Source organism: Leopardus geoffroyi, chromosome B2 (assembly GCF_018350155.1).
Source record: "Leopardus geoffroyi isolate Oge1 chromosome B2, O.geoffroyi_Oge1_pat1.0, whole genome shotgun sequence".
Lineage (NCBI taxonomy): Eukaryota > Metazoa > Chordata > Mammalia > Carnivora > Felidae > Leopardus > Leopardus geoffroyi.
In genome coordinates this window covers 132,914,592-132,937,042 of record NC_059332.1, presented here as the reverse complement: position 1 = coordinate 132,937,042, position 22,451 = coordinate 132,914,592, and the positions used below count along the sequence as shown (strand labels likewise).

At 39.7% G+C, this 22,451-nt stretch overlaps 1 protein-coding gene across 4 annotated transcripts in view; it reads right to left on the bottom strand.

Moving 5' to 3' along the window:
• STXBP5 (syntaxin binding protein 5) overlaps positions 1 to 13,127 on the bottom strand; it is a 173,152-nt gene extending 160,025 nt beyond the window's left edge. For 2 of the 4 annotated variants that reach the window (XM_045499948.1, XM_045499949.1), the window contains exons 1-2: positions 12,611 to 13,035; positions 11,180 to 11,277 (exon numbers count right to left, since the gene is read on the bottom strand). In XM_045499948.1, coding sequence (XP_045355904.1) covers positions 11,180 to 11,277; positions 12,611 to 12,763 — 251 coding nt within the window. In that variant the 5' untranslated portion in view covers positions 12,764 to 13,035. Of the gene's footprint in view, positions 1 to 11,179; positions 11,278 to 12,610 lie in introns of all 4 variants that reach the window. The other 2 variants (XM_045499950.1, XM_045499951.1) reach the window with 2 other exon arrangements.
• Positions 13,128 to 22,451: the final 9,324 nt, after the last annotated feature.

Below are 22,451 nucleotides of genomic sequence, written 5' to 3'. Positions count from 1 at the left end.
ATGACAATAAGGGTGGACATACTTAATTTTACTGCTCACTCACAATGTTAACATCCTGCTAATCTGCTATTTAAGCAAAACTATAATGTGCACTATTTCTGCAGTAAAAATTTAATAAAATGCTACAATTAACTGTGAAAAAGATATATAGATCAACATTTAAAACTTCCTTTATTCAACACAATTGTAATATTTTGCAATAAATGCCCAACAATATTTGAAAAATTATGTCAGTTAATTGCTTTCTTTTCATGTGAATCAAAGGAAGATCAAAACAAAAAACAAATTGTAGCATCCACACTAACTTACAATTAGAGTATTCACCAGGTTAAAAGAGACCTCTAGTTACCTCTTCCACCATTATTTTGGTAAGAATTTTTTATTATTTGTAAGCAAATTAAGGTTGCTGAAAAATATTCATTCTTATTATGTCCTGCTTTGGAATCAGGATGTTCTACAAAGGGGTCAAAATGAATTATATTTATTTTCACAGGAAATTATGTAGAATAGCTTTTGGTATATAAATACACTCTTAAACGAACCACTTGTTCAGTCTACAAGAAATACAGTCATAAATAGTGGTCTGGGTTAGAGAAACAAAAAAGAATGTGTATTCTGACATATCAAGTAAAAACCATCTTTCATCCCGGCACCCATTCTCAGATGCTTAATGGCTAAGTTCTTTTCTCAAGTACGGCAAAGTGAATTTTAAAGAAAAATACAGCCCATTATGAAAAATATAGTACAAAGACTGAATAGATGGAAAAATCTGCTCCAACACTTTTTCTCCTTCTCAAAAGACAAAAAGAAAAAATACACAAAAGGAAAGCAATTTAGCAGAAAGTACTGAAATAGCTGATGCCACTGGATTTATAGTCACCTTTGGCAGAGCACTGCCGTGAAAAAGCGGAGGTACCGCTATTACAAGAAAAGATTACGTACTTTCACGAAAGGGTAGGATTAATCACTCTCCAACAGACAACCTCACCAGGAAAACTTCAAAAATTCTAGATAGCATTTACTGAAAGGGAAACAAACAAAACAAACCAGGGACATAAAATAAATAAATAAATAAATAAACCTAATTTAAAATAAAAAATCTCGGGGCGCCTGGGTGGCGCAGTCAGTTAAGCGTCCGACTTCAGCCAGGTCACGATCTCGCGGTCCGTGAGTTCGAGCCCCGCGTCGGGCTCTGGGCTGATGGCTCAGAGCCTGGAGCCTGTTTCCGATTCTGTGTCTCCCTCTCTCTCTGCCCCTCCCCCGTTCATGCTCTGTCTCTCTCTGTCCCAAAAATAAATAAACGTTGAAAAAAAAAAAAATTAAAAAAAAATAAAATAAAATAAAAAATCTCATCATTTAAGAGTAACTACCATATAATTTCTAAGACTATATATTTTATAAATTCCATGTGCTAAGCAAACCTTAATTTTCAAATGAAGAATTATAAAACCAAAAATATCACCGAGTTTTTAGTTAAAAACCCTATATTTTCCACTGTAAGGGAATGTAAGTTACTCTTGATCAACATTCATTTTTAAATCATAGCACCAATAAAGAAGAACACTCATGGGGCACCAGGGTGGCTCAGTGGGTTGAGCATGTGACTATTTGGCTCAGGTCAAGATCCCAGGGTTGTGGGATCAAGCCCGCATTGGGCTGCACGCTGGGCATGCTTAAGATTCTCTTTCTCTCTTTCCCTCTCTCTCCCCCCCACTCCACCCTCCCCCTCCTGCGTGCTTTCTCAGAAAAATAAAAGGAAATATGCTCAGCATGTCATCAATTCATTTATTTGTCTTATATAACAACCTCCAAAAGGACTAACACCAGTTGGAGAAATGTAATCAAGTAGAAATTAGCTTTATTTACTGAATAAAATGATATCTACACTTAGTGCTACTTGACAATGATCCAGTGAGCAACTATAAGAAATTTTCAAAAAGTGGGATCTAATTTCAGTTTTCAATTAAAGTATCACACATTCTTCCCAAGGGACATGCAATGTATTTAACTCTAAAGAAGGTAATCATGCACCCAAATTTGCTTCTAGGGGTTTTATGAGGCTTTTTTATAGGTTATTTTTCAGGTTGTTTTCTTCTACTAATTTTTTTTATTCAAAATTTGCAGACATCTACACAATTGCAATATTTCAATAAAATGCTTACTTTCACTTTTACCTTTTAAAATCTAAATATAAATATTTCTACATCCCTGTATAATATTAATGAAAATATAAGAAAAAGCTACAAATGCAAACATTTTTAATTAAAATTAGGTAGAAGCGTTCAAACAAGCTGAATACTTCAATAGAACTGATGACTGAACTACCCCCAAAAGATGCCCAACTAAGCATCTTCATTATCATATTAATTATAATTCACACACACACACACACACACACACACAAAAGGCCTCTTCCACAGATCAAATATTTGTGAAAGTAACTTAGCATACAGAAGTACTATATATCATTAAGAATTACTTTTTCTTAAACTATTTTCTATTTATGACTAAAAGATTAAATTTAAACTGATACTGCAAGTATAATTTTTGAAACTTTACTATAAAAATATCGGTAGTAGTTCCTTCCTTAGCATTCCTCTCCACTAATGATTTAAAAGCAAGGCAGCCTGATAAATTAAAACAGGGATTGGCAAACTTCAGCTTGTGGGAGAAATCCAGTCCCCCGTTTTTAGAACTAAAGTTTTATTAAAACACATCTATACTCCTTCCTCCCCATGTCTGTGGATGCTTTTGTGCTAGACTGGTAAAAAAGCTAATATACTTACTATCTAGCCCTTTACAGGAAGTCTGCTGACTCCTGAACTAAAGATTTAGATTTAGATCCTCGTTATTTTAAAGACATGCGAGCATACAAACACACCCATCTCATAGTATGATCTTTCGTAGACAACCTATGAGGTTGATCATTTAAGAATCTGTATTTCTGGGGTGTCTGGGTGGCTCAGTTGGTTGGGTGTCCGACTTCGGCTCAGATCACGATCTCGCAGTTCCATGAGTTCAAGCCCTGCGTCGGGCTCTGTGATGGCAGCTCAGAGACTGGACCCTGCTTTGGATTCTGTGTCTCCCTCTCTGCTCCTCCCCAACATTTGCTCTGTCTCTGTCTCTGTCTCTCTCTCTCAAAAATAAACAAACATTAAAAAAAAAAAAAAAAGAATCTGTATTTCTTCTGTTTTAGAATTGTATACCAACTACTTTCCAGTTTCTGGACTCTTGATAAAACAGAGGATACTGGTTAATTCTGATTTGCATTGCTTTAGACTCCACCGCATATTTTCATATGCTATAATGTTTCTGACAGTTTGTTTTAAAAGAAAATACCACTCAATGTTATAATTTCACAAGGTCTAATTTTAGCCATTTAAACTATAAAGAATGTAGAAATTTAGATTTTAAACATTAAATTAAGAAGATGGCTAGATGGGTGGAACTGGGGATGAAACTAAATCAAATATACATCACAAAGACAAAGGAACTGAGCTTTAAAGATAAGAATTATTTTAACAGGATAAAATATATTCTAGACTTAAGGAATTGCTGAACACATGGCCCTTTGTGAAAGAGTGAGTAGTAAGAAGTAACCTGTGTCAACAATTCTTTCCCCTACTTACCTCCACAGCCAAAAAAGGAAAAAAAAAAAAAAGTTATGCAGTAAACATAACTCATGTCCAAAATTTCTTTAAAATGAAACACAAGAGTGAAAGATTAAAAGGACTGGGATTACTAAATCGAAAAGTGGGTAACTACTAGGCATTTAAATTCACCAAAAATGTTAAAAATTATACAATATGGGGAAAATAACCAACTTATCTTTCCTCTGTTGCAGATAAAAATTAGATATACTGTGGTTCAAATTAAAGCATAAGTTAATTAAATTATAAACATAACCATCTTTCTACCTACGAAGAATTCTGAGTAAATCAGAAGGTGCTATTTCTTGGAATGATTTATGTCATACGTGACTAAAGGAAGAGAGGTCTATCAAGTACCTTCCGGTAGTCTTTCATGAACTCTTAGTTTATTGCACATAAATCAAGGCAAAAATCACCTTGTTTTACTTCCTAAGAAATTCTGTAGTACTGTATTATGTTTAAAATCTACCTTAAAATCTATACTATTCAAATATAGTAGTATATTTAAATACATAATATTTGAACACAAATAAGGTGGTGATATAGTAAAATACCCTTTTTCTATATTATTCTCTTATATTCTAGACAGATTTGTGTAGCTCAAACCAAAAACATCTCATTAATCCGTAATCCTAAAATACTGAGTATACCTTCTTATGATCATAATATGCCAAATCACTGAAGAAAAATTCTCATTTAAACATTATAAAACAATACTGACACTCGTTATTAATATTCTTCTTGTAAATAATGTATCACTTTCAATGCATGAAGTTAAAACCAAAGACAAACAACCAAAGCTTACCTTTTAGCAAAACTACCCGATTGTCCAATTATTTACATGTATATCACTAGTTACTACTACCCCAAGTAACCATATGATTACCAAATTTAACACCCAAATTACATACCAACAATTCAATAGTCTCTATATTCAATCTCTTATATAAAAATTAATAAAATCACGTGATTAGGAACTGTGAAAATTAGTAATGGGAACCCTCACTAAAATGGATTTGGGAGGTTTTGGCAGGGGGAGCTCATATCCTACCACTCATCATCAACTGCAGACCTAACAGGAAGAGATGGACTTGACCCTGCAGTCCCCTCTATTCCACTACTCCAGCTGGAGGTGACAACTTTTCTCATCCCCCCCCACCAGGCAACAGCTCCACCAATGAGAAGTCTCACAATTTGAATTCCTGGTTTACTCCAATGGACTGGTAGATCCTAACTGCCTTCCCAACGTCCTTTTCTGCTTAAAAAGGGGTGTCTGTCCTTTGTTTACCTGCACTTGCCTATCGTTTTATATGTGTATATATATATATATATTTTTTTTTTTTTTTTGAGAGAGAGAGAGAGAGAGAGAGAGAGAGTGTAAGTGGGGGAGGGGCAGAGAGAGAAGGGGACAGAAGACCTGAAGCATGTTTCGTGCTGACAGGCTCATGGCTCGAACTCACGAACTATGAATTCTTGACATCATTGGAGTCAGACACTCAACCGACTGAGCCACCCAGGCACCCCTTGCCTACCGTTTTTAGCAGCTTGTTTGTCCTGGATTGCAATTCTCTTTTATTCTCTAATAAACCCATCTGTTCCTATTAAAAAACTTAGAGTTTTACTTTTAAGGTTAACAAAACCCAGTAGTAATTTTATGTAATTTCATTTTATTTTTTTATCCTTACTATTTACACCCAAGAAAGGAAAGTACACTGTTAATTTTTTTTAAACGCCCCAGTTTATGTCATAATGAGACCTTATCTGTTATAGAATAAAAATGCAACAACCTAGTATCTTAAGTATTCAACGTGAGTTTTCAACAACAAAAAAAGTGCATGTTTTTCATAGGTTCCTTCCCACTCCATTTTGTAAACAAAGGTTTACATTTGTGCATCTACTGACGTGGATTTTGAATGTAATCAATGGACACAAAGTAAAGGGGCCCACAATGGGATGGAGTCCAATACTTCATCCTCTTTTACACGTCCTCGAAGCAGCCCATCAGACAGAAATGCTTCAGAACATTCCCAATCCTCTACAGAAAATGAAATTCTAAGATCCTAGAGATGGAAGGACTCCAGATATCACACCCCCAATTTCCCCATTTTACAGGAAAGGAGACTGAAACCCACTTCAGCTGGCTTAACCAAAATTAGTCTGAAGACTAGAACACTTCTAACGATAAAGTCACCCTTCCAAAATTCCTTTACCCTTTTCCTCTAGGATGGCAAAGTCAGATTATAATTTTAAAAGGAAAAAATACTAAAAAACAAATGGAAAACAAAGAATATGGAATAAAAACCTATCTAACTTAAGGCAGAAAAGCTTCCTAAGCAGACTTGACTCCCTACTAATTAACTTATCCCTTTTCAGTTCCATTCAGATTCTATCACACCTTGTTTCTCTCGAAAAGAAATTCATTGCAAAGTAACTGCTTCCAAGCAGGCACCATTTCTAGTTGTTTCTAAAGTAAAAGTGTCTATTCCTCCTGCTGCAGTAGTTCATGCTGAGAATCACAACCTACTGCTGACACAGTACTCGTTCTTCCTTTTATACAAAGTCCTCTTTAATAAAGAACTAAGAGTTGAGAAGTAAAAGTATTTCAAAGTCCTTGTTTCTCCTCTGGAGCTAGAATTCCAAATGACTAGAATTCTTCCATAGACAAAAAGGATGGCAGGGGAGAAGAGGAGATAAAAATGGGGCTTAAGTCTAGCTACACTGATTCCCTTTTAACTACTCTGAACAAAAATCATTTCTAAATTTTTCAGGACTGTAATTATGTTTTACAACATAAGCAGCAAGTCAAACATTCTAATACTATCTTACAAGTGCAAAGTCACTAAATAATCATTTAATGCCTACTATGTGCAAGAAACTTTCACATCTCAATAGCAATTTTGCAGCCTTATGATTAAGAAGAGCCAGTTCCATGACCCTTAAAGAAAAAAAACAAAAACAGTACTCTTACAAGATTTTTTTAGGACTGTACTAGCAACAAAAATAAATGAAAATAAGGCCTTCCTAAAGAGTGTCTGGCACTAGTTGCCTTTCAACAAGTATTTGCTGAAATAAACTAATGAAGGACCTGAAAATTGAAAATACAGAAAAACTCTCACAATATCGTATACTGAATATTCACCAAAACAGTCTCTGCATGGTCTTAAAAGCTATACATAGACATTACTGCATTTAATTGTGATGCTAACTGTATGACCCAAGTAGGATTATTATCCTATTTAACTGAACAACTTGGGCATAGTTCAGTGGAGCACACAGAACTGTACGAGTTAAGGCTGCCATATACTAACAGCAGGGGCACCCTACCATTTACTAGGTGGAAGTCAGGGATATAAAGTAGCCTGCTACGTGCTGGATAAACCCACAGAATTATCCAGCCCAAAATGCTACCACTACTGAGAGATGCTGATCAAGAATACGTAACTATAAGAATCCTAACCAAATAACAACCAGATAACTCAGGTGAACATTCATGGTTTTCCACCAACTGGCTCCTATTTCTGTCTCCAACTCAGTTAGGATCACTATTCCAACCTCTCTTTGGTATTCCTCTTAACTATTATAATTTGCTTTTCTCTGCTTTTGCCCATATTGCTTGCCTAGAATAATTTTCCTAGTCCTTTCCTGCTACTCTGAATCCTTATCTACTAATGTGTAGCAACATCATCAAGTGCAATGACTTTGCCTATAATCTGACTTTACAGAATGTCAGTAGACTTCTAAATAATTCTCTAAATTCAATTGTTTAACAAGTTCTAGTCTTTTAGTTAGGACTGGAAACTATATGAAGAATCACATTTTTCATTTCTTTTGAATACTCCCATAAAACAATACATTGCCACTTGGAATTACAGAATTATTTCTCAAGGAAATCATCTAATACAGCATGTTCATTTTAAAAGAATAAAAAATTAAAAGACACCTAATTCTTTAACAGAAAGAAAAGAACCAGAATTCAGGCCACAGTTTTTATAATCTAATGTTAACGCTTAATAAGTGTTGGTTAAATGAACTCCAAGGTACAAAAATCACCTTGTAAGTTGGCATTCAGCAAAATTACACTGTAGTTTAAAAGACAATCCATGCTTTATCAGAGATTGCTTATTTTACTGTATCTTCCACAAGTCAAGAAAACAATAAATGAGATTTTTAAATAATTTTGATAATTATAACAAAAACTCACATTTTTATTAAAAAATTCAATAAACTTGAGATGTCAGTTTTCTGCTTAGTCCTTGAAAGAGTCACACATAAAATGACTTCACTTCGAAAAAAATAGCTTACAAAGATCAGAGTAGCCCATGGTTATAGTAATTCAAAATTATACTAGTAAACCAGGAATCTAGACAAGGACAACAGCAGCATTACTAGAAATGCAAACCTTTTTTTCCCTTTCTAGATGTTGATATGAAAATAATTAGATTATTCTATCCCAATAGTTTTCATCCCTAGATTAATCATAAGAACCAAATCATACCTACTTCTACATGGCAAAAAGAGAATTAAAATAATTAAATCATGTCACTGCTCTATATGATGTATTATATAAAATTATGCTTTCCTGCTTCCCATCAGTAAGTATACGCCAACCTCACATTCTTTCTAGAAGCCAAGAAGTTCAAACATAAAGCATGTTTATAATATCACTCACTTGCTATAGACTAATGCAGGAAATACATTAAATTCATCTTGCCTCATTTTTGGTTAGAAATTTAAAAATTCAGATTTTCCCTATTTCTTGTAAGCATTAGATATCAGCTGTAACTTTCTCATCTAGTTTTTTTAAAACCTCAAAGTAGATTAATTTCATATAGTCCAACATTTAAGAAGACATTCTATTAGTCAAATTACATGTGCATTGGGGCGCCTGGGTGACTCAGTCAGCTGAGCTTCCAACTTCGGCTCAGGTCATGATCTCACGGTTCATTCGGTTCGTGGGTTCAAGCCCTGCATCAGGCTCTGTGCTGACAGCTCAGAGCCTGGAGTGTGCTTCGGGTTCTATGTCTCCCTCTCTCTCTTCCCCTCTCCTAGTCACACACTGTCTCTCTCTCTCTCAAAAATAAACATATATATATATATTTTAATTAGATATGTGTTACAAATTCTAATAGCTCAATCCTACTTCGGAAAACATTTCCTACTTTCTCCTCCACAGTCAAATGAAAGAAGGCAAACCAATCTGTTACTCTGGAATATTCATTATGCATCTCATTAAAAAGTAAAAACATGTTTGGTGAAGAGTCTTCCTGACTTCATTCTAAATACAGTAAGAAAGATTCTAAAATTAAAAAAAAAATTATAGCTGTAAACTTATAATTACGTGTTCACCTTCATATAGTGTTCAGCTATTAGAATGTATTAGCAAGTCACATACAAGTGAGGATTTGGGACACCCAATCTTTGCTTTTATTTGGCAATTAGAATTAGGCCTATATTTTAACTCCTTTGTGTCAACTTGTTCATTACTCAAATGCATTAAAGGTAACAGTGTTGCCTAAAGAAAAACACTTGGTTTTATAAAATTGGACGTGCTGGTGGTACTCATTAAAAGTACAAGGGGCAGGGGCACCTGGGTGGCTTGATTGGTTAAGCGTCCGACTTCGGCTCAGGTCATGATCTCACGGTCCATGAGTTCGAGCCCCACGTTGGGCTTTGTGCTGACAGCTCAGAGCCCAGAGCCTGTTTCAGATTCTGTGTCTCCCTCTCTCTCTGCCCTCCCCTGTTCATGCTCTGTCTCTGTCTCAAATAAATAAACGTTAAAAGTACAAGGGGCAGACTGGCTGTTAAAAGAAAAAAAAAAGTTGAGACTACATTGAGAAACAGTAAAAGCTGAATCCATTTAAAAGAAAAGCAAAATCTAAAAATAACTGATTTAACTTTTTTTTTTTTTTTCTTTTAATCCAGTGATGATATTCTTCTGTTGGGAACAAAAACTGTCTGCTTTTAGTTCCAAACAGTCCATCTAGATCCAACAATGCACTATTCTTGTCACTACATGTGGAGTTTTGCTGAACAGTTTGAACCCATACTGACAAAATTAAATTTTAGTCCCATCTTCAAAAGACTAAAACAGGAACCCTAAACTAGAAGGTAATAATTACTGGGTTTAGGAATAAAAACATATAAACATTTGTAGCCAAAAATAATTCTAGTCTCAACCATCTAGACATTTGGGCAAGAGCCCTTGAGACATACTCTTGGAAATTCAGATTCAGATCTAGCCTGGTCAGATTTTACCATTTCAACAGGAATGTGTGCATGACTGGTATTTACTATGAAAGTAGATTTCACTCAATAGTACATATTAATGGCCCATCTGAAAACTTTTTAAGTTTTTTGAAAGATAACACACTAATCACAAATGAAACTTGAAGCATATCCTGATACTATATACAGTACTGCTTTGAAATAAAGATTTTAAAAGATTATAAGGAAAATGCAAAGCACTAGCAAGTTTCCTCCGCTCTTCTCAGGAGCCAGATACAATCTGAAAGGTAAAGCTCCCTCCTTTTTTTTTTTTTTTTTTTTTTTTTTGACAATAGTAATTCTTTTGTGATTGCCTTGTGATTTTTTTTCTTACTACCAACATGTTACTTTAATATGTATAAGGAGATATCCTAAAGATGAATAAAGCATTTGCTTTTAAAAACTTTAATATTTAAAAATAAGTGATTTTAGTTAAATATGGTTAAATTTCATGATAAAAACAATTTTATTTCAAGTTAAATAGTATAAAAGTGAGAGGTATTTTCCACTGTTCAGAATTAAAAACAAAAATGATTCCGAAGAATGAGTAGGTATTCGGAAAAACTATGCTATGCTATGACAAGACTACTATAGTTCATGCATAGTCAGGAAAAATAATTCTCCTTATATTAATAGTTCAGAGTACGTGTACATAACAAATGTGACTACGAAAGGGAAAACACCAAGAGAATACACTTATCCATTTGCATTATACTAACAAAATGATCTAAAACTTCTAGAAATATCAACCCTTCTTAACTGTTTATATAAAATTAATTTACACGATTTATTTTCTAATTTCTTTTTCCAAAGGGCAAGTCAAACGACCAAATGAAATTCAACCTCTAATTCATTAGAACAATAGGTCATAAATTCACTATCTACCAAAGCAGTTAAGGTGCGTCCTATGTTTAAATCTCATTCCAAACCATATTGCATTCAATATACCCTAGTATAAGCAAAGAGATTTCCCCTTAGAAACTTCTAGCTCCTTGCAAAGACAGTAGTTACTATAGCAAAACTTTAGAACTCTATGTGGATACGTATTTAGCTACCATAAACAGAGAGATGAGAAACACCCCAGCAACCTATAGCCTGAATAGATGTAGAATTAAGAGAAAAGCGAACACCACATGATTTCACAAATATTATATACTTGATCATACCATTTTTTGGAATTTAAACAGAAAAAGCAACTACTCAGCAGCACAGAAGGACTGGGGAGATACAGCAAATGTGGAAAAAAACTTTCAATGAAAGGATACAGCCTTAAAGCACCAGTCTGAGTTCCGACGGCCAGGATCTTCTGTACAGGATCAAAGGCCAGGGCTGAAGGTTGATAGGGAAATCCATGGCGAACAGTCTAGGGATGGGCAAATGACATCACAGCAACCAAGGCAGCAAGCAGAATTTAAAAACAGAAAAGTCAGTAGAGGCATTAGAATCTAGAACCAATTATAACTGATGCAGAACACATACACATGCACTCACTGCCCTAAAAAAAAAAAAAAAAAAAAAAAAAACAGTACAAAACGTACATCAACAAAACTTATGCACACAGAACCTGAAACCAAAAGAAGTGAGAGTGTGTACGTGTGTGTGTAGATCACACCACACACACATACACAAATACCTCCCAATGTGACACTTTCATTTCTGCCCTTCCATAATACTGGGATTCTACGGAAGAAAATTTCTTAACACTCTATACTATGAAGTCTCAGACCAAAATACCAAAGTTTGCGGTAGTAAAAGAGATCTGTAAATTAATGTAAAAATGCAGTTCGTGTTTTATTTCAAGTGTGATAACTTCATCGTTACTTTATTTGGATCCTAAATGCAAGTACTGCTAAAGAAAAGCTGTCATACAATTACTTTCGTCAAGGATTCAGGAAAGCAATCATCAAACCCCCATCCCCAAATTTTGCAATTGTAACGGAATAAAAATAAAGTGCAACATATTATTTTTGAATTTTGCTGTTAAACCCCGAATTTCAGGGCATTGGGGCAAAAATGTGTATGCAGCCATTTTTAAGAAACTGACATATGAAAACACGGTATTTACAAGGCAGGTATTAACATCGAGACAAGTTTGTATGTCTCACTGAGCAGCCAGTGAACTAATTCGCTGCATCATTCTTTCCCAATTACAGACCGCTATCGCAATTGTGCCATTAATAGGCAAAAATCTCAGGACCAACTTTTTAATCAAACAGAATGCTGAAAGGACCCTGTGATTTCGTATTTTAAGCTTCCGGCCACATTTTAAGGGAAAGGTGATAAGCAAATATCCAGTTGAACAGGTCTGGTTTTTTGATGAACAATATTCATTCGAAACTGTTTCCAAAGGAAACTTCGAAGTTGGTGAATTACATTAAAATGCGTGCATGTAAAGGCTATAAGGTTATTGACAATACAAATTAAAGGTCGGTGAAATACGTTAGAAGCAACCTTGAAATGACTGCTGCATGTGAAAAGGAGGGGGGGGGAACCCCAAAACGAAAAACCAAAAGGAGTAAGATGATGTCAATCTCCAAAATAACCCACTAAGCCAATGCTTCCTTGGGCAGGAGCGAGCCCTCCATCCGAGGTATAATTAATACTGGCGTTCTATTCCCTGGCATTCCCGGGAAAAGCCCGAGGTGCCCCCCGGAAAACGACCCCCCAATTTTCGCGGGGCTGCGCGCTCCGCTCACCTTGCAGAGCTGAAAGTGCTCGGACTGGAGCGTTTCCTGGATCTCGGGCTCCCGGTTCCCAGCCGGGTGCTGCTGTTGCTGCTGCTGCTGCGAGGCCGAGGACGAGCCGGCGGTCAGGCCGTCCAGCACCTTCCTGATGTTGAATTTCCTCATGGTCTCGGCGGGGCTCCCCCGCAGCCCGGCAAGGGGAGGCAAGAGGCGTCCCCCGGCGCGGGAAACGAGCCCGGGCCGAGGGCAGCGTCGACCGAGGACACGGAGGAGTGGGGCAGAGCGGGGGCGCGAGGGGAAGGAGGCGGCTGAGGAGAAGCGCAAGATAATCCAAACAGGAAATACGGCGACGACGAGACAGCAGCGGCCACCAGAACCCCGGGCGGCGACCCCTCTTCTTCCGAGGCCGCCGCCGCTCGCCGCGGCTGCTGTGGCGCCGCTTCAGCCGCCGCCGCCGCCGCCTCGCTCCGCGGCCCGGCGGCACAGCAGTGGCGGCGGCGCCCGGAGCCCGCGCTGCCCAGCCTCACCTGGCCGCGGGCTGACTCTGCGCCGCGCCGCCGCCCCGGCTCGCCCCCGCCGCCGCCGCCGCCGCGTCCATGGCCCGCGGCCCCGCCGCTCCTCGCCCGCCCCGGCCCCGCAGTCCCTCGGCGCTTCCTCCCGCTCCTGCGCTTCCTCCTCTCCTCCTCCTCCCGGGGGTCGCCGGCCCTCCGGCGGCGGCCGCCGCTCGGCCTCCCCGCCTCTCAGCGCCGCTGCCCGCCCAGCATCGCACGCAGGGCGCCCGGGGTGGGTCCCCGCGCTCTCCGCTCCGCTCCTCCGCCGCTGGACCAGCCCGCCCTCGCTCCTTCAGAGCCCCCGCTGCCTTCCTCAGGCGCTGTCGCCGCCGCCGCCCAGGCTCTCGCCCCGCCGCTCCCTCTCGCCTGACAGGGCACCTCGGCACACGACACCAACGCCCGCCCAGAGCAGCAGCGGCAGCCGCGGTTACAGCGCCGGCCGCGGTGGTGGCGGCAGCTGGGCCTCCGCGGAGCGGGGCTGCTGGGCATGCGCACGCGCACCGCATTCCCCCCCCCCCCTCCCGCTCGCTACCCCCCCCCCACGCCCCCTCCACGGGAGTGGAGCTGGGGCTTAAATTACCTTCTGCGAAAATCCCAGACCTTGGTTAAATTTTTCCCACCCCAATCGCCCGGCCAGAGTATGCAGCTGCTTCTCCTGCAGCTGAGATAGTAAAAACGTGGACGACTAACGAGCAGCAGGAAGCCTTTATTTTAAATTCGGGGGGGTTATGCTCTCACCCTTTAATGAGGTACACGCTCCTGGCTGCTGGCTGCAATATTGCTCTACGGATGGGTTTTGTTTTGGATTGATTTGGATTTGAGTTTTGCAAAAGCTTCTAGACAACGATTATGTCTGTGGTGAAAGGATGACAGACTTAGGTACTAGCAAAGGAAAGAAGATAAACCGGGGGCGGGGATATTAATTATTTCCTGAATCTGGTACTGTGGGTCAGATTAAAGCGTGGCCGTGGCAGGTAGCTGCTGGAATGGAATAGGCTGCCAGAGGGGAGCCGTTCCAAGGCTGGGTGTCTGCCCGGGCCAGTGACACACCACCCCTGGATTCAGTCCGCACGCTAGGGTGGGTGGGGATGGAGGCGGGAGCAAAGATGGAAGTAAACACCGCACCGCCACTCATTTTCAGAACCTACAATCCGCCTTGTAATTCTGATTGTCCACTAAGTAATCCCCAGTAGCTTTTACACTCTTGCGAGGCGAGGGGAGAATGAAGTGTTTGCTCAGACTTTTCCGCTTCTTCACTGGCACAATCCCACTTGGGAGACGTAGAGAGAAATGTCTGGCTCAAGTTTGAAAAGATTGAAAGATTCATGCCAGGGCACCCTCCCAGAGAGTGTGTTCAAGAAAGAAGGGCGGATGTGAAGCAAGCAGCATTTGGAAAGGACGTGGAAACTGGGAAAAACGTAAGGAAGGATAGAAGCACATAAAGATTACTTTTAATTCGTAGGGTGGGGGTGGAAAGGGAGGACACCCTCTCAGGTTAATAACTCTAACCCTCATCATCCTGCGTACAGGCAAAGAGATGCAAAGGGTTTCCTGAACCGAAAACAGAAGTGCCCGCCCTCTTCTTTATGATTGGCCGCCTCCTACGGCGTCCAGGGAAATTCTCGTCGAACTACTGGTTGATGTGACAGGCCTTCAAGGATAGTCTGCGAACCAACAACCGGGGTTTAGGGATTTCGGGAAATGTAGTTCTCTGCGGGGCTTCCGCGTCCAGGAACTAGTCTTAGGCTTAGAACCTAAAAAATTGTTTCCTGGCTTAGTATTTATTGAATTACTTAGTTAATTTACTGGGTACAACAAGCAATAAAACACGTTGGAGGGTCTTCTTAAGCTATTTCCAAGCGGCCCTGAAATTTTTGCTTACTAGTTTAGTTCCCTGAAACACATTATGAGTTTGAGTCCTTGTGGTAGGTAATGAAGACCCAGAAATGCAATGTTTGCTTCAAACAAGCTCACCACAGCCTAAAGGGGGCAAACCTTACATAAAAAGTAATTGTACAACAATACGATGGATTCATTGATGGAATCATGCACAAGAACTAAAGAGAGCAATTTAACTGGCCAGAGAACACCTAGGTATAGTGATACCATAGTTGAATCCAGATGAAAGGAGTTGAACAGGTGAAGAGGAGGAAGAACACTGGACGGCAGGTGGAAGTTGTTGAAAGTATCTGGAGAGCTTTTTAAAAATACAGACACCTTCATTGGGGGCAATTGCAAAAGAAGTCACTTCCCCACAGAATTTTTTGATGCACCTTTTCATCTAAGCTGGAAATAAATTTTAAAAACTCTCTTCAGAGAAGGGACAGCTTATTGTGGAGCAGTGGAAAAATCCTAGGCTCTGTTGTCTGCCCGACATGAATTTCAAGGCCTTGGTGACATGTGCAACATTGAGCAAATTCCTTAACTTTTTCTAGGGGTCAGATTCCTCATGTGTAAAACGACATTAATACTACTTTCTTCCTGGAGTTTTGTGAGAACAAACAGAAACAAATGTAAAGTTTGCACTACATTGCTCAGCACTCTATAGAGTGCTAAATGTCAATTTTTCCATTCTACTATCAGGGTCCTTGAGGTGAAAGGGACTTCAAGAGATCATCAATTTAAGCCAGTCCCCCATTTTTTACTTTAGGATATTTGTTTTGAGTTTCCTACCTCATCCCTCTCATCAGATTATGAACTCATCCTGGCCTTTCCAAAAGTTCAGTTCATAGAGGACATGTGACATTTAGGATGAATGTGGAGCATATCTGCTAATGGAGGCTAGCTTTGTGAACTTGCAACCCTCCCTCTCCAAACTCAGGGAAACCAGGACATATCCAGAATTCTGTTTGGTAAAAAACAACAATACCCCCAAATATCTACCTTTATGAGAGCAAAAATGATGGATCCTCAAACTCATGGTTTTTCTTGTAAGTCAGTTTCAATTGATCAACAGATTTTTAAAACTAAGATAGGAAAAAAAAAAACTAAGGTATAAAATTTAGGAATCAATTAAAATTAATTAAAAATTTAAGTTAAGAATAAAATGATGAATGGGGTGCCTGAAGGGCTGACGGTTGAGCATCTGACTCTTGATTTCTGCTCTGGTCATGATCCCAGGGTGGTGAGATTGGGCCTGGTGTTGGGCTCTGAGCTGAGTGTGGAACCTGCTTAAGATTCTCTCTCTGTCTCTCTCTCAAAAATTAAGTTAAATTTTTTAAAAAAATATGATAAAAATAAAAAGGCAAAAAAAAAATCAACATACAAAAAGAAAGACAGTTCATTAAGTTATCTGGTATTGAAAGCCAAAGACTAAAGATTCATATATTCCAGAATCTGCTGGTCTTCATTGCCTCGTTTAAAGGCTACCAAGCTAAAGAAGCCTCTGTTAGTAGTCTCATAGGGGCAGCTGGATGCTGATTGAGGGGAATAAAGTAGACATTGAAAATAAAAATTTTAATGAGAAATTATGTTATCAGCAAACACTTTCTGGAAGGTAGACCAAACCTACCTTACCTGCTAGCATTTATTTATATCAACTTCATTTCAATTTATTGACTCCCAAAGGATGTATGTGTGACAATAATTGATTCACTACACCATTTAACCGAATATTGAATTTAAATCATTTGCAAATTGCGGCAGGGATATTAATTAGTTAGTTTGCCTAGTTCAGGCCCCCTTTTCTGAATGGGTCCCCTGGGTCTTACTGAATTGCTGGGCTTGTAATTATGTGTTCTGGTGCAAGCTGATTAAATCAGAGGCAGACACCTGAAGTCAGCCAAGCCAAGAGATCATCTTGTGGGAATTTGAAGTTGAATCAGACCATGCTAATCAGTCTGCACTAGGAAGTCATGTGGAGCCAGGGTTAAAGCTAAGTATGTCCAGACTTAGTTGGAACACGGGAGAATGAAGCAGACACACAAACAACATAAAAGTGGCCATAGAGAAGTGGAGAGCAGACTCTCCATTCCTGACCTTCCAGCTCCCAGTCCTCATCCCTTGGAAATTCTGGCTACACTTTCTTTCCATCTTTGTATAAATGAGTTTGAATGGGTTTCTGGTTCTTGCAGCCAAATATTGTGGGAGAGATTTAGACACAACCTGCTCCAAAATATAAAGGAATGTAGAAATACTGCAGCCATCTTCCACTGCCCTTTTTACCTTCTGCTCACAATTCTTCCTATAGTTAAGTAGCTGTCGCAGTAATCCCACAAGGAGTTGGTGGCTTAGGGTGGAAAGATTAAAAGCGGTGGTTTTTGGTGAGAAAGGGTCAGATCCTGGATTGTATTTTAATGGTAGAGCCAAGAGGATTTGCTCACAGTGTGGGGAGAAAGGGAAGCGACAAGGATGAGGCCTTGGAGTTTTGGCCTGAGTTCTTCAAAGAGTGGTGTTGCAATTTAATTTCCACATTTATGAGTCCTGGGAATTTTATTACCATTTGTACCTGAGCGGACTGGACAAATATCAGCAGCTAAATAAACAAGGCATGTCTGGGAACAAGCAGGATCCACCACAGTGTGCCCTTTGTCAAGCTCTGGCTTTTCTAGAAAAACAAATTAGGTAGAGATCAGTGAGATAATATTATTTATTTTTTTAAGTTTATTTTTTATTTCTTTTTTATTTTTAATATTTTGAGAGAGAGAGAGATTGAGAGAGAGAGAGAGAGAGAGAGAGAGAGAGAGAGAAGGGGAGGGGCAGAGAGATGGAGACAGAATCCGAAGCAGGCTCCAGGCTCTGAGCTGTTAGCACAGAGCCCAACGCAGGGCTCAAACTCACAAGCAGTGAGATCGTGACCTGAGCTGAAGTCAGATGCCTAACCGACTGAGCCACCCAGGAGCCCCTCAGTGAGCTTTTGTCATTCCATATATTACCTCTGTCACTATTTAATATTGTTTGCAAGACTATCATTACACTACATACAAAAATATCTAAGCAAAGGTCAGTAAGTTCAAGTTCAAGTGAAAAGAAAATTCCAGAGGTGCAAAACAAAACTAATCGAACCAAATGAACACTTAAATGTAAAATATGAAGCATTCATGTAATATGAGTGAAAAATATTGTCAAATTCTTAAAACTTAGACACTGGGCAATCAGAAGTTCCTCAATAAATTCTCCTATGTTTCAAATGCTATTTCTATAATGAGAACAATATTTGAGGTAAAGAATGAATACTCCCAGTATTATTGTGTTGTTAGAGAGAGGGGGGAAGGGTGAAGGGCAGAGGGAGAAGGAGAGAGACAATCTCCCGCAGGCTTCATGCCCAGCATGGAGCCTGATGTGGGGCTCAGTCTTAAGACCATGAGAACATGACTTGAGCCGAAATCAAGAGCAGGATGCTTAACCGACCAAGCCACCCAGGATCCCCAATGCTCCCAGTATTTTTAGTTTCAGTATCTCATTTTAGGATTTAAACACTGTTGTGTTTGCAGAATTTTGCTGAAGTTTTCACCAAAAGTTCAGTTTTTCTTCTCAAAAAACCGCTTATAATTTGATTTGTGACTGAAGAGTTGGCCACAAAGTTTTTACTTTATTGTACTTTATGCAGTTACGGTCAATACACTGTAGTGACTGAATAAGCTTTGAAAAGCAGTTAAAGTTAGTATTTTGTTCCATCCCCCCCCACCCCATTGCTTCCTTCTGCTCCAGTCCTGCCTGAGCCGTCCCCCCAATGCCCCCTCCCAGCCCTGCAACACACACACAAAGAGAGAATAAATTGTGTGTCATAATACTTCTAAAAAGTTTCCCTTCGCAGAGCTCAAGCATACCAAGTATGACTCTGAGAGAATTGCCAGGCCACACTTTTTTTTTTTTTAATTAAACACTACTCAGCACACAGGTCAATAACTAAATGCCAGCAGACTAACAGAAAACTGAATCCTTTCTTCCTCAGAGAGAGTTGTTGGACATGACAGCACAACGAGATAATGCCAACTGCAACGAAGTGATGTGACAGGGCCTTCCATCTGAGGCTCTGAGGCTGTAGGACTTTTACATGCTGACTTTCCTTTCTTTCTCGGCAACTCTCAAGAACACCACCTGAGAAATCAGAACGGATCAAAACAAAAACCCTGACCTAAGGAGAAGGGGAGCGGTCTTCTCTCCAAGGATCTACCAGAGCCAAGAGAATAGTATAGACAATGAAAACATGGAAGGGATGCTTTCTTTAGGTGGGAAAACGTAGTCTCACCCCCAGGGATGTAGTTCCTCAAAATAGGATTAGGTATCTAGCTTTAAACTGAGATTGGAGTCCTTAACTGTGTCTTTCGCAAACACCATACACTTAGCCTAACAACAATGTGTCTACAAGCCTACAACTGTAGCACGTGAGCCTCCCCTCATCAGTGGCTTCAGTTATCCATGGTCAACCACGGTGGGAAGCGGACGATCCACCTGACTTCGTGTAGGAAGGTCAACAGTAGCCTAAGGATACATCACAGTGCCTACATCATTTACCTCACTTGATCTCATCACCTAGGTATTTTATCATCTCACATCATGACAAGAAGAAGGGTGAGGACAGTACAGTAAGAAATTTTGAGAGAGACCACATTCACATAACTTTTATTACAGTACACTGTTATAATTGTTCTTGTTTCTTGTTATTATTGATCTCTTACTGTGCCTAAATTATAAATTAAACTTTATTATAGGTATGTATGTATAGGAAAAACACATAGTGTATATATACACACACACACACATATATATATATATATGTATACATACATACAACCATCTTGAACTTTTAGGTAATCTCTGGCCTCATGGTCATCTGTTCTTTTTATGTTACTCTATTATTGTATTTTCACACACCTACAGTTTCCAGTGGCCACTGCACGATCCCTAGTTCTATGATCAGTGGCACAAACTACATTTCTTTGGGCATGCAATTTTTTTGTTGTTTATTTCTTTATTTTGAGAGAGAGAGAGAGAAAGCACAAGTCAGGGAGGGGCAGAGAGAGAGGGAGAAAAAGAGAATCCCAAGCAGGGTCCACACTGTCAGTGTAGAGCCGGACATGGGACTTGAACGCACAAACTGAGATCATGACCTGAGCCAAAGTCCGACACTTAACTGCCTGAGCCACCCAGGCACCCCTGAGCATGCAATTTTTAATGGAAAATCTCTATTAAGTAACCTACAAACATGTTACTAAACTGAACATTAGTAAAATCAGTGTAAATACTCCAAAGAAAACTGAGCCTTTTCAATCTCAGGAAATAACACACACACACACACACACACACACACACACACCCCCAGCTCCCAAAGCCTGGGATAATAATTTGGATATTTTCTGAACAGTTTGTTAAGATAATCTCTGAAGGAAGGTAAGACACTTAGCATAAGACAACTTCCTCAAAATTCTCTTCACCTATTTATAACCCCCTCACCCCATTCCTTTCCACCTCATGGCAGTTTTTCCAATACCCTGATTCTTTTTTAAGTTTTATTTATTTATTTTGAGAGAGAGATAAAGCAGGGGAGGACCAGAGGGAGGGAGAAAGAATCCCAAGCAGGCTCTGAACTGTCAGTATGGGGAAGCCTGATGTGGGGCTCCATCCCATTAACTGGGAGATCATGACTTGAGCCAAAATCAAAAGTCGGAGGCTTAACTGAGTGAGACACCCAGGCGCCCCTCCAAAACCCTGATTCTTAGAAAACCCAGTCTTTGCTGGATGGCTTACTCGTTTCCTACAAATTCCCACTCCTCAAACCTCCCGGACAGTTCTTTTCCTTATACTATTTTATGGGAACTGTCTACTCCCTTCTCTCTGACGCTCAGCTAGTATTCTCGTCTAATAAGAAAGAAAAGGCATGAATAGCCCAGAAGCACAAACAAAGCATATTCTTCACAAGGGGGAATGTTGACTATGTACACCTTAGTAGTTTAGTGCTAGTTTGTTCCTGGTCCGTAAATATATCCAGAGATGCTGAGGACACAAAATGACTACAGTCCATAAAGCAAGAGGGTAACAGAAGATAATGCAATACTAGTGAAATTTCCAGAATAGAAGATCAAGAATCTGAATGCTGGTGCTTATGTCGATCTGCCAGCCGGGCGATCATTAGTGTTCCATTCCAGAAGCATTGCTTTTCGTCCATTGTGTGACAGACATCGTGGGTGTTGTGAGGAATGCAAACATGATACAACTTGGTTGTGGCACTCAACAAGATGGCAAATCCTTGAAAACAATAACAAAAGACAATGCTGAACGCATCTTTTTATTCTCCTGAGGCTTATCACCATATACCATTTCATTTTAAATTAAACCTTTGTTTTATTTGAGAGAGAGAGAGAGAGAGAGAGAGGCAGAGGGAGAGAGAATCTCAAACGAGCTCCATGTTGAACACAGAGCCCCGCACAGGGCTTGATCCCCTGGGGATCGTGACCTGAGCCGAAAACAGGAGTCGGACACTCAACTACCATATATCATTTTAAACTCTTCATAGCAACGCTCTCCCATTGGGTATGTATTCATCATCTTGGTACCTCGTCCCAGAGGTTGAACTTCCCTAGAAGTAAACCTGGAGTTTGGGAAACATGGAGCGTGGAGGAGACAAGACACAGGAATTACTTAATTCCCTATGATTCTTTCAAAACTTCTGACTCTTCCCACTACGTTCCTCCAGACCAACATGACCCAAATATTTCCACCAAGACTTAATCTTGTTCAACAGGCCCCAAATACAACTTCCCTTCCTTGGCTTCCTCATAACCCTAATGAGGGTGTTACTGCAAGGTGTGGCTTTATAATTGCAGTAGGTGGAGGTTCTCACATTTGCTTGCAGGTTAGTTTCTATTTCCCTTTCGGCACGGAAGTGAGGTGCCTCTTGATTTTTCTGGTGAAAAATAAATGAGGATTTCTTCCAGTCCAGGCTTGTATGAAGAAAAGGAAGCAGCATAGCAGGCTTATTGTGGCTCCACGTTGATTTTTAGCAATTGGAGTGATTGTACTTCTGAGAAGCCAGTGGAATCAGAGGAGTCTGAAACTATCAGACCAGAACACTTTTACTTAGGGCTAGTACATTTGTGAGGGTAAACGCAACACTATAAGGATGTAATGACATTGGGGGGGGGGGGTGGGGGTCACATCTATTGCTAAGTCATATTCTCTGTCTCTGTGCTGTTTCAAATGATTTTGAATTTCCAATGATTTTGATTTTGGCTTCCAGGTAGGAGGTTTGTCTCCTCTCATTTAATAAAGGATTTGCGCAGTGTCCTGTAATAGCACCCAACCTTCATAACTTTATTTTGCCTAAAATGTAGTGTATGGCATCGAAGCATGAATTCCCCTGC